This window comes from Ranitomeya variabilis, chromosome 3, assembly GCF_051348905.1.
Source record: "Ranitomeya variabilis isolate aRanVar5 chromosome 3, aRanVar5.hap1, whole genome shotgun sequence".
In the NCBI taxonomy this organism is placed as follows: domain Eukaryota; kingdom Metazoa; phylum Chordata; class Amphibia; order Anura; family Dendrobatidae; genus Ranitomeya; species Ranitomeya variabilis.
Window position 1 is genome coordinate 477,983,182 of NC_135234.1, and position 12,630 is coordinate 477,995,811.

The following is a 12,630-nucleotide window of genomic DNA, read 5'->3' on the forward strand; positions in this document are numbered from 1 at the left end:
ATCTATCCTCAGAGAAGTTGTGAGTAAATCCGTCAATTAACATGTAAGTTCCCAACTTTACACTATACTTTTTGATTCAGTGTCTCAGTATTTTCAAGATTGACTTTGACTAGTTTGAAAATCTGTAGAGTTTACCATTAGTGTATTCAGAGAAGAAATCCTCTGTGAGATAGGTATATCACCAGCACAAATCTAGATTCCATCTTTAGGCATTATAATAGTTGCCTGGAATGGTGTAGATAGATAGATAGATAGATAGATAGATAGATAGATAGATAGATAGATAGATAGATAGATAGATAGATAGATAGATAGATAGATAGATAGATAGATATGAGAGATAGAAATGAGAGATATGAGATGAGATAGATAGAAATGACAGATAGAAATGAGAGATAGATAGATAGATAGATAGATAGATAGATATGAGATAGATAAATAGATAGATAGATAAGACCATTTTTTATATAAAACTCTTTTGAAACATTGTTGCTGTTTTTAATTAGCCACTAGCCAGGAGTCTGAAATTTAAATGTTGATTTTTAATTGCTAAGCTGACATAGAAGAACAATGTTTGAGAAACTTTGCATTATTAATTTCATGTTATCATTCAAGCTTTGGGCAACTGAATCTGTATGTTAATGATGACAATATTACCAGTAGACGTGATTTTACGCCTTGTAAAGCACTCTGGGAGAATGTGGATGTCACAGATGTAGCAATGCAAACTTTGTCAATGTATTAGTCAGTTAGCACAAGTCATAAAGAGATAATGCAATCATTGTAAGTTTTCATCGGGTTAAGGCAAAGCTACAGAACTCACCGAACGTATAACAATGGTATAAAAAAAATAATTTCAACTGCAAATTCAGCAATGTTTGATCTGCAAATCATGACTTCTCTCATTTCAGTAAGGCCTTCACATTCACGATATGTTCCCATGTGGCATTTACGTTACTAAAATAAATGGGAAAATCTTGCAGGTGATCATCTCATATCATCCTTTGCATTGAATATCAAATCTACGAGGCAGGTGAATTAACTCTGGAATTTTGCACACATACATGAGATTTCTTAAAATCTGATGTGAATTTCTGCTACTGTAAAACAAAGGCCATTTTCCAACCGCATTATAAACTATGATTTGCTATGTCGAAACATAACTAGCTCATCAAACTAGCTAAAGATGGCCACTGAAGCTCAATGAGCTATGAAATGTAGGAAAAAAAACAGACGATAACAAACCTGTAATGTTCTAGATATAAAACTAAATTGCACAATAGAATCCATTCTTAAAGTGGTTGTCAGGTCCAAATCATTAAGTCTGCAGTCACTCTGTGTGACTGCAGACTTATGAATCCCCCCAAAGCATGCAGTGTGCACTGCGGGGATTTGCAGCTTTCTGGGCCAGGACTGGAGGGTATGTATGCTTCATACATACTCCCGGCCACTGGGAGTGACCTCTTTCCATACCCTTGCATTGAGCAAGGCCGCACATCATCTAGTGATGCAGCTGGCCAGTGGGTATGGCCAACTAGAGGGTGCAGCCTCGCTTCATATGAGTATATGTAGCAAGTCCGCGCCACTGCCATAGAGTATATATAACTCATACATACCCTTTGGTCAAGGGTCTGAAACTGGCGAATCCCCGCAACGCATGCACTGATTCATAAGTCTGCAGTCACATAGAGTGGCTGCAGGCTTAATGATTTGGACCGGACAACCCCTTTAACCCCTTCACAACCTATGACGTATATATAGATGATATGGTAAAATCAATGGTGTCGTTCAAATTTAAAAGTCATCCAGCAGAAAACAAGCCCTCACATGGCCATATTGGCAGAAAAATAAAAAAGTTATGGCTCTGGGAAGAAAAAACAAACACAATAACGGAAAACACCAAGGTCGTTAAGAGATTGAAAGGCATTTTGAAGAGTCTTAAACATTTCCCAAAATCTTAGCTATAAATTGACCAAAATATATGCACAAAGCATTGCATTTTCTATGTTCCACCACTGTGGCCTAAAGGCCTTATTCACATGGGTGTATTCGCAGTCCGTCTATTGTCCTTATGTGCAACAGACCACACACACATCATATGGACCAATTTTAGCTTATGAGTGATCTTCCACACAGAGCTGAAGTAAGAAGTATTGTTCTGGTCTATGTTATGGACCAGAATAGTGCATGCAATGGCAGGCAGCTCCTGCACCCATCCATAAGGCGGACAAATGAACAGAGCAAGCATAGACATAACCAGTCAAATCCAAGTTTTGCAAAGGCCTGAATCTAGTCCTAGTGCCATGTTGCTAGTTATATTTGCTGTATATCTGCCAGCACATATAACTGACTAGATAGATAGATAGATAGATAGATAGATAGATAGATAGATAGATAGATAGATAGATAGATAGATAGATAGATAGATAGATAGATATCTGGCCACTGGCCAGTAATAATGTGCCACTAGGATAGTTATATATGCTATATATGGCAGACATATATAACTAGCCATATATTAGCCAGTCATATGTCCAGCATATCAGTGAACAGGGAACAAGTTTTCTCATGAAAATAGGACAAAAAGAATTCCTGCCTCTCTAACGCGGGTGATCAACTTTTGTCACTGGTGAAACCACAAGCAACTGCATCAGGAGTGGACACAGACAGCTTGTGCCTCCTCCTCTGACCTCTTCTCTGTGAGATGTTGTTGGGAGTAGAACAGTAGAGGGAGCAGAATACACACTGTAAAGCCAGTGTCACACTTGCGAGTGAAATGCAAGCTTGCGCGAGTCTCTCGCATCAATACCCGGCACTGCCGCAGGCACTCGGGACTGGAGTGTGTGGCTGCATGTATTTCTATGCAGCTGAACGCTCCGGTCTGAACTGCCGGTGGCAGTGCCGGGTATTGATGCGAGTTTCTTGCATTGCACTCGCAAGTGTGACTTCGGCCTAAGTCCTGCTCTTCATCCACTGTTGTCCCCATGTGCACTGCGGCCTGGGACCCTGAGTACAGGTAAGTACTCAACATTGGGAAGCGCCATGCAGAAGGACAGAGCTGGCAGCCAGTGAGCGCTCTCATCAGTCTGATGGGGAAAGCATTCATTGGCCAATGTCTCTCCCTGCATGACACGCCCCATTTTTGAACTGTTCTCAGTGCACCACTCTATCCCCTGCTCTGGGTATTCACATGATTATGGGAGTGAGAGAGAGGGGCCCGATGCTGTATGACACTGGGCCCCTCCCTTCAGTGATCTTGGCTCAGCGGCCTCATAGCAGCTGCATACTCTGTAGGGGCATACTCTGCAGGGGCCCTCCTCCACCCTCGGGCCCCGCTGCAGTTGCACCGGTGATATGTCCGCCCCTGAACTGCACATATATTCAACTGAATGTGCATCCGTGTTAGTTATTGATGTATAGGATCCTCCTGAAAACTTCTAGACATCTGCCTACGTAACCATCCAAAGAGAATGAAGCAGCAACAGCCCCTGAAGTGGGTGCAACCCCCAGATGTCGACTAAAGTATCTGTAACACCCCAAGTTCTAGTTGTTACAGTAACATTGCTTTCCTCACGGGGAGAGTGATGTCACGCTTGGAAGCGAGGAAGGATCACCTTTATCAGGTAATCACAAGCATGCAAAATGTTCATACTCCAGGCCAGAAGGGGGAGCTCTAATCCAGCTTGTGGGTGGCTCCCCTATATATATTCTGGTCTGGAGGGGAGTTCAGTTCAGTTAGTGAGTGCCAGACAGCAGACTGGAGGAGTCTGAGGCAGAGAGAAAAGAGAGGGGCCGTGCAGCCAAGAGAGGTGCTGCAGCTCCTGGAAAGAGAGAAGAGAAAGCATAACAGATAGTAGTGAGTGTATAGGGGAAGTGGAGCGCAGGAGAGTCAAGAACTGGGCAGTTGGCTGCAACTGGACTACCTCCCTACTGAGTGCAGACACCGGTAGCTGGAAGACCGGGGTTGTGAGGGACTCCACATCTCACAGCAGAAACTGGCAGGACAGCTGGATTACAAGTCACCTGTCCGTCCTTACACCTGAGGACACCGTAGCTCATAGAGCCCGGGTCATGATAGAGACCCTCTAAAAAGGCTGGAGCTACCTGTCGTACGAATAGTGTCCTACCAACCTGGAGGACAGAGAGAACACGTGAGGACCTTGTGAGAGGCATAAGGCAGCAAGGGACTACACCATAGCGCTAGAAGGAAGGCTTCTAACCCCACCTGGTAAAGGGGACTCCCAAATCGCTTCCAAGCCGGACGGACCACACCTGCATCTGTGATCTGGTACCCTGGATTGTGGCTGCCTGAATTCGACAGTAAAAAGGTAAAGAGACTGCAACCGTGTCCTCCGTTTCTTGGTACATCATTCACCATCTCTATCTATACACCGGGAGCCCTGGGGACCCAGCTTCACCTGTGAGAAGCCATACCATCCCTGCTGCCACATCACCCCAGAGGACCCCTTTAAGCAGAGTTGGTTGTTTCTGACCGAACATCACAGATGGCATCACGAACACAAACTTTATTCAAACCCCTTTTAAGACAGTCCCTTTTACTTGAGCGCCCAGGGCCACGGACCGGGTCGCCGCCATGAAACATCCCCTTTAAGTAGCAGACCCAGTACAGAGTACCCCACGGCCCTGGTGGGCGACTCATATGAATTCCAGGGCTTGCTGACTCTTGAGAGCTGTTTTACTAACACAGGTCACAAAACTAAAGCACTTACAGAATACAGCAGCCTAATCTAATAGTATGGATGTCACTAATAAGCTGTAAGCCAGATAGTAGTTTGACCAAGCAAAAGGTAATATACTCGCACTGCTGTCCCTTGCGATCACCTATTAGCGTGCTACAATACGCTGTACCAGCTCCTATTTCCCCTACTCAGTGCATGGGCATATGGGGTGCTCAACCAAAAAGAGGTAATAATGTAAAAGCAAGAGAAAAAAAGTGATCAGCACTCACCATTCCCGATGCTATAAAAAGTCTTTATTAGGACATGGACACGGACAGGGAGATCATGGTGTGCAGGGATGACAGCTGTTTCGCGCTACATGCGCTTCCACAGATCCCGATGATCATCGGGATCTGTGGAAGCGCATGTAGCGCGAAACAGCTGTCATCCCTGCACACCATGATCTCCCTGTCCGTGTCCATGTCCTAATAAAGACTTTTTATAGCATCGGGAATGGTGAGTGCTGATCACTTTTTTTCTCTTGCTTTTACAGATAGTAGTTTGCATTGCATTTGTGGCGCCTTAGGCCTCTTTCACACTTCCGTCATTTGCAATCCGCCGCAATCCGTCGTTTAGGGCAAAAAAACGGATCCTGCAAATGTGCTCGCATGATGCGTTTTTTGCCCATAAACTTGTATTATTACAAACTTATTGCCACACGTCGCGTCCGTCGTGCGACGGATGCGTCGTGTTTTGGCAGACCATCGTCACAAAAAAGTTCAATGTAACGTTTTTTTTGTGCGTGGCGTCCGCCATTTTCTACAGCACATGCGCGTCTGAAACTCCGCCCCCTCCTCCCCGGACTGCAGAATGGGCAGCGGATGCGTCGAAAAACTGCATCCGCTGCCCACGTCTTGCAAAGAATTCACAACGTCCGTCGGTACGTCGGCCCGACGCATTGCGATGGGCCCGTACCAACGGAAATGTGAAAGAAGCCTAATACAAGCCTTATCGGTGTGCAAATCTAGTACTACTCAATCACCCCCACCATGAATTGGTAGGTTGTGAGTGGTTGTCTCTTCAGCGTTTTGCACCTGTGTTACCTCTGCCTTTATCAAGGGGGCTGCTGCACTGACTGTGCACTAGTTTTGTGACCTGTGTTGGTAAATACAGCTGTATTTTCATTTTTTTTTGCATCCTTTTGTTCTGTTTTTGCTTTTGAATTTAGTGTAGGGACTCATAAGTCTACAAGAGCAGGGTCCTCTCCAGTGGCGTAACTTGAAACTCATGGGCCCCAACGCAAAAGCTCCAATGGGGCCCCAAAATATTTTAACTCTTTAATAGCAATAGTCTTTTTCTATAGGCCAAAGGGACTTTTAGGGCCCCCTAGGCTCCAGGGCCCAGGTGCGATTGCAACCCCTGCACCTGTTGTAGTTACACCCCTGGTCCTCTCCCCTCTATACCAGTCTGTCATTGCTTAATTGTGTACTCTAAGGCTACTTTCACACTAGCGTTAACTGCAATACGTCGCAAATGCGTCGTTTTGCCGAAAATACGCATCCAGCAAAAGTTCTTGCTGGATACGTTTTTTCGTCATAGACTAACATTAGCGACGCATTTGCGACGCATTGCCAAACGTTGCGTCCGTTTTGCGACGCTTGGGCGTGTGGTAGCGGACCGTCGGGAGTAAAAAACGTTACATGTAACGTTTTTTGCTCCCGACGGTCCGCTTTTTCCGACCGCGCATGCGCGCCCGGAACTCCGCCCCCAGCTCCCCGCACTTCCCCGCACCTCACAATGGGGCAGCGGATGTGTGGGAAAAATGCATCCGCTGCCCCCGTTGTGCGGCGGAGACCACGCTAGCGTCGGGAACCTCGGCCCGACGCACAGCGACGGGTTGTTCTCGACGCTAGTGTGAAAGTAGCCTAAGTGATATCTATATTTTATATGTAACCTCTTCTCGTGCACATCATCATGGAGTCAATGGTGCTATGTAGATATTTTTTTTTTTTGCTTTGATTTTTTTTACTTTTTTTATTTTTTTGTCCTTTTGTCATTTTTTATATCTTCTACACAATACAGATATTTTCTATCCTATCGACAATATTATCTGTCTTTTTGCTTCGAGCTCTGCTACCCTAGACATCCTTTTTTTTCCTTTCGATCTCAGCATTTTTACATACAAAGTAGCTATAATATATTTATTTTTGTCTTCTGTGAAATATTGTTAAAATAAACCCCTTGCATGGTCTGCACATACTAAATATTTAAAGTGCTTACTTGCAACCATGATGGCTTGCGCTGTGTTTGCAGAGCAGCCGCAGGAATCCGCCTTCACATAGCTGGTTTTAGGACGTTATTCCACAGCATACCAAATGGGAAAACAACTTTGCACAAAACCCCACTCAAACGGATTCAATTACTGTATGAGAACTTGAACAGAATCCAGCTAACGAATATGTGAATGTTCTCAGTGCGACCACATGAGGAGCTTTGGTTAAGTAAGAAAGGAAATACACTGTGGTAACCATAGGAAGGACAGAGCTGGGTTTGGTATGTCCTCTCACTGTTTAATTCCATTTTCATCTTCAGATTAACCACAATCATTCTTTTTTTTGGAAAGTTACACTGGGCACATTTTCTTTAGCGCTCCAATTTTTTTCTCATATCATTAGGATAAAATGGAGCTGAGAGGGGGCATAAAACCCCCCACAATTGCCCCCTTTATGCATCTTTAGAAATCCACAGATTTCAGACATAAAAGGTCTGTTCAGGCATAATTATTCATTTACTCAAGGAAAAAAAACTAGTGAAACCTTGGTTTAGCTAATGACCTTGAAATGTCCAATATATTTCTTGGCCAAAAATAAAAACTCATTGTGTAAACTTTCGTAAAAGTGAATGACAAGATGCGGACTAACATACAGGGGTGTGGATAAAATCACATCTGTTTCTTATTAAGTGTGTGAAAAAGAAGCACTTTGGTATTGTCTAGCAATTCCTTTGTTTGCCAGCACAAAAAGCAGACAGCTGACATGAATTGAGCCTTTAGAAATAGCATGAGGCACCTTGTATTCTCCACAACAAGGTTTGTCATGGCCTCTCAACTTCTTCACATACAGTCTTACACAATCCCTCAAACACGCCTGCGAAAAAATGCAGCTGCTATCAAATGCAAATGCTTCTTTTTAAGTCCTTTCCCATCTGAAGGAAAGAGAAAATGCGTCTAGAGACCACGGATATTAGAACAGAAAGTCAATGAAGTGGGACAATAGATGACACTTGATAAGGAGAATTGTCTGTACGTAGAATTCATAATCAAGTAAATGCTTAAAATTGCACAGAAAAACAATACTTAAAATCCTTGCATTACCAACAATAAGCCAAGTAACAAATACGGAGGCTATTTCTGGAAACAAAAATGTTTTATAAAAACATAAATATAAAAAAAAATTGAAAGCAAATATAGCAATGATTGTGAAATATAGCAATGTGTTTGGCAGTAGTAACTCAGAAGACAGTTGGAGATAAAAAAAAAATTAATTCTGCATTTTGCTGAGCATAATAAACATAATGTATATTATGAGCCTTCTATGAAAACTAATGATGCAGGAGCAGATGCAGAAGGAACCATTGCCAATGTATAGAGTAGAACTAACCCTTAGAGAGAATGTGTAGCTGATAGATAAATCCAGCACTAATGGTAGCCTGGTTACACTCAGGATTCATGTATAATGAATGTATTTGCTTTACTAGAAGAAAAGAAGCACTTTTGTTATTTTATTGTAACATTCGGATTCTCCATAACATGTAATGATGGCTTATTCTGCATGGAAGAGCCTTTTAGCTATGTTGTGCCACTGGCTCTAAATTCCCTAGCGGACCGGCTGTACCTGGCTCATGATTCATCTCATCTAAATAGGAATATAAGGATAGATCAGAACAATAATATCGTTAGTACAGTCACTTGGGCTACGCACAACAGTCTGTCACATAATAACTACATGGACAAACACAATTTACAAATAGATTCCGGGAAGTGATATTTACTATTGTGGCAGGAATAAACAATCGCATGCTAGAGGATACACAAAGAAGATTCCAGCCTAGAAAAGAGGAGTACAAAATGTAGCCACATAAGTGTGAGCGGAGTCAGTGGAATTCTATACAGGCGTGTGATACTGATACAGATTGTGGCCGTCCACCTAACTGAATGAGTGCTGTGGGGAGGGTCTAGGGCTCTCTTCTCACCCACAGAAACTATTCACAAGAATATCATGGGTAGAAGAAGCATGTGACAAATGAATGTCAGGTCACTACAGATGTGTTGTGATAATACACACCCCGGAACCGTTTGATCTCCGCATGTTACATGTATCAGAAGAGTAATAATAACAATTCAGTGGACAAAGGGAACAGACTGACCCACCAGCAGCATACTTCACATACACTAAGACAGCCTAACTTAGGCACAGTCTGGGACTTTCTGCATACAAGACATTGTACCAAGCCCTTGTTAGCTGGATGTTGTCAGCTTATGGTGCAGCTCCTACAACATCCAGAGGTACACCCAGCCTGGTGTGGAGTGTGCTCAGCAGAAGAGTAAGATGAGACCCCGGAAGGGCAGGGGAAAGTATAGCAAGGGTCTTTATAAGACAGCCTAACTTAGGCACAGTCTGGGACTTTCTGCATACAAGACACTGCTCTCTTGTCTGGATGTTGTCAGCTTATGGTGCAGCTCCTACAACATCCAGAGGTACACCCAGCCTGGTGTGGAGTGTGCTCAGCAGAAGAGTAAGATGAGACCCCGGAAGGGCAGGGGAAAGTATAGCAAGGGTCTTTATAAGACAGCCTAACTTAGGCACAGTCTGGGACTTTCTGCATACAAGACACTGCTCCCTTGTCTGGATGTTGTCAGCTTATGGTGAAGCTCCTACAACGTGCAATAACCAGAAGTATACCCAGCCCAGCGTGATCTGCAGAAGAGTAAGATGCGACCCCAGAAGAGCAGGGGAAAGTATAGCAAGTGTCACTTAGGCACAGTCAGGAACTTTCTGCATACAAGACATTGCTCCCTTGTCTGGATGTTGTCAGCTTATGGTGCAGCTCCTACAACGTGCAATAACCAGAAGTATACCCAGCTGGTGTGATCTGCAGAACAGTAAGAAGAGACCCCAGAAGAGCAGGGGAAAGTATAGCAAGTGTCACTTAGGCACAGTCAGGAACTTTCTGCAAACAAGACATTGCACCCTTGCCTGGATGTTGTCAGCTCATGGTGGAGGTCCTACAACATGCAATACCCAGAAGTATACCCAGCCTGGTGTGGAGTGTGATCTGCAGAAGAGTAAGATGAGACCCCAGCAGAGCAGGGGAAAGTATAGCAAGTGTCAGAGGCAGCTAGTGTATCTCAGCAGGGCTGTTGTCTGTGTGTAGGTAGCTGGAGGAGTAGCTCACCGCTCTGCAGGGTGGTATCACACTTCCAGTCGTTGCCTAGTTTCTTACAAGACTCCCATAGGGACAGGTAGTACTGGTTGTCCGCCGTCACCCAGGCTGGGCTCAGAACGGCTCCGATGTCCAGACACAGGGCCAGGAAGATGCACACAAGTCCCACCAGCTTCAGAGGGGTGAGCACCGAGGAGCGGACCTCCTCCATCCCGCTGGCAGATGAAGCCATGACCCCCACCCAGGACCAGCAGCAAGGCAATGAGCAGAGGGTAGGATGCAGTGCTGGGGAAGGTGGCACTGACAGGAAAGTGAGTGCAGGGCTGTGGGCAGGAGAGCAGGTGGCGCGGCTTAGTTGGTGCCTTCTGGAGGAGCTAGAGCGCTTCTCTGCCTCCTTCCTCTGTGTCTCCCACTTGTTTCCCTGGCCTGAGATGCTGCTGGCTGCTCCTTGCTCCAGGACAGAAGAGAACTGTTACCCAGTGACCTCCGTCTTTGCATAACTCCCTCCCTCCTTCCTCTCCTTTCTTTGCCTTTTTCTTCTCTGCTTTCTCTCCTTCTCCTCCTGCTGGCTGCAAAGAGGGCACCGGCCAAACTGCTGACGTCACTGGCTGCTCCAGAGGAGGGACAGGCAGGGGAGCATGGTGACAGCAGAGGCAGGAGGCTCAGTGCTGTGGGTGCTGGGGTCTGTGCCGGCTGCAGGGCTGCTTGCTGCTGCCTCAGGTTAAACATTACATTCTGAGGCTTCAGTCTTTTTTTTTACAAGAAAAAATGTTTTGTCCATGTACAGAAACTTTCAGTGTCTACAGTGGGTATGGAGTCGAAAATGATGAAAGCACAACGTGCCGTATTTCTCATCATCAGACACCATTTTTGTATAGTTTATTATATAACAGTGGTCTAACCCCTGCACCCCTGAGCCCTTTACCCTTTCTGTTTTTCACTCCCCTTCTTCCCAGAGCCATAACTTTATTATTTTTTCTGTCAATATGGCCATGCCAGGGTTGGTTTTATGCAGGACGAGTTGTACTTTTGAACGACACTTTTGGTTTTACATTATAGTGTACTGGAAAATGGGGGAAGTGCGGTGAAATTGCAAAAAAAAAAAAAAAAGTGTAGTTCCACAGTTGCTTTTTAATTTACAATGTTCACTAAATTCTACAACTGGTGAATAAACAAATAAGCGTCCATCAGCGCTTGACACTAACATTGGATCTTAGCTGCCTTGTTTGGGTGACAACTACCACCTGTTGTCAAAAAATGAATAAATACTATAAGATATAAATAGAGACCAAACAGTGCTCAGAACCAAGAAATTCTAGATACAATTGACAGACACCGTATAGCTGTTGCAGGTCAACATACACCATTAGTGCTGATCGTGCAACAATTCACTGTAGAGGGGGCGGTAAGCCTTACCGGAGATGTGGTGTCAGATAGGATACAAGTTAGTGTCACAATGACAAACCGTGCCACAGGTAGGATTATACAGAGGCAATACCTGTATTGCTGTATAGTTACTGGATATCGGGAGAGCGGGATGCGGTAGTAGGGATCGGCACTGTAGGATGGATGTGCTGTTTGCTGTAACTCCTTGCGTGGGAGGGTTAGAATAGCTGTTGATGCACGCGGTATAGGTAGGTATGTCCAAGGTGTAAGTGTGCTTGTTCAAGCCAGCGTAGAGCAACAGGCACGGAGAGACAGGCAGTGAACTGCGCTGGAGCCTCGCGCTGGAGATAGAAGGCAGTTGTGGTCTGTGTATAGCGCATCAGGATGACTCCAGGGATTTGGTGGAAAGTCCTCGGTGATAAAGCCTACTACCCACGGCAGAGGCATAGGTAGGGTTTTGGTTCAGAGGCGCGAAGCTTCTGAGTGGACTCCTAACCAGGTAACCTTGATTACAACTGGGTGACTCACCCTAATAGTGGAGGAGAACCTCAACAGATGACCGCGCTGTTACTGAAAATAATCTCTATAAAAAGACCAACACTGATATTACTGCCATATGGTGAGTGGTAGATACCAGCCCTGCAGAACATATAAGAGATCACAGCACAGTTACAGATGGTGACTTACCGCTGACGCAGTAGCGTAGCTACTGGGAGGGCAGAGGGGGCCGTCGCCCCGGGCCCTGTCAAATGAAGGGGCCCACCGGGAGCCAGGGCCACTTCTGTGAGGAGGCAGAACACCGCATAGGAGCAGAGCAGTATAATGTCTGACAAGCTGCCTGGCTACTAGCACAGTGGCGGCTGCAGTCTCCCCCCTGCAGTGAATGGTTTCGTCCGTCTGACCTGATCCTGAAGCTTTTCCTGGCTGCAGTTTTCTTCACTCTGTGCAGGCTGGGATTGGCTCAGGCACGCTGGGTCCTAGTGCCCACAATTTGCATTTCACCTAGACACTTCCTGGTCCTGCCTGCAGTGCAAACTTTATCAGTAAGTCTACGTTCACATTTGCGGTCGGCGCCGCAGCGTCGCCGCATGCGTCATGCGCCCCTATATTTAACATGGGGGCG

General features: G+C 45.2%; 1 protein-coding gene across 1 annotated transcript in view; it reads right to left on the reverse strand.

Annotated features, from left to right (window-relative positions):
* The window catches only part of TMEM47 (transmembrane protein 47), a 284,936-nt gene extending 274,272 nt beyond the window's left edge, over positions 1–10,664 (reverse strand). Inside the window, exon 1 of the mRNA XM_077296698.1 lies at positions 10,134–10,664. Coding sequence (XP_077152813.1) covers positions 10,134–10,353 — 220 coding nt within the window. The 5' untranslated portion in view covers positions 10,354–10,664. The remainder of the gene's footprint in view (positions 1–10,133) is intronic.
* Positions 10,665–12,630: the final 1,966 nt, after the last annotated feature.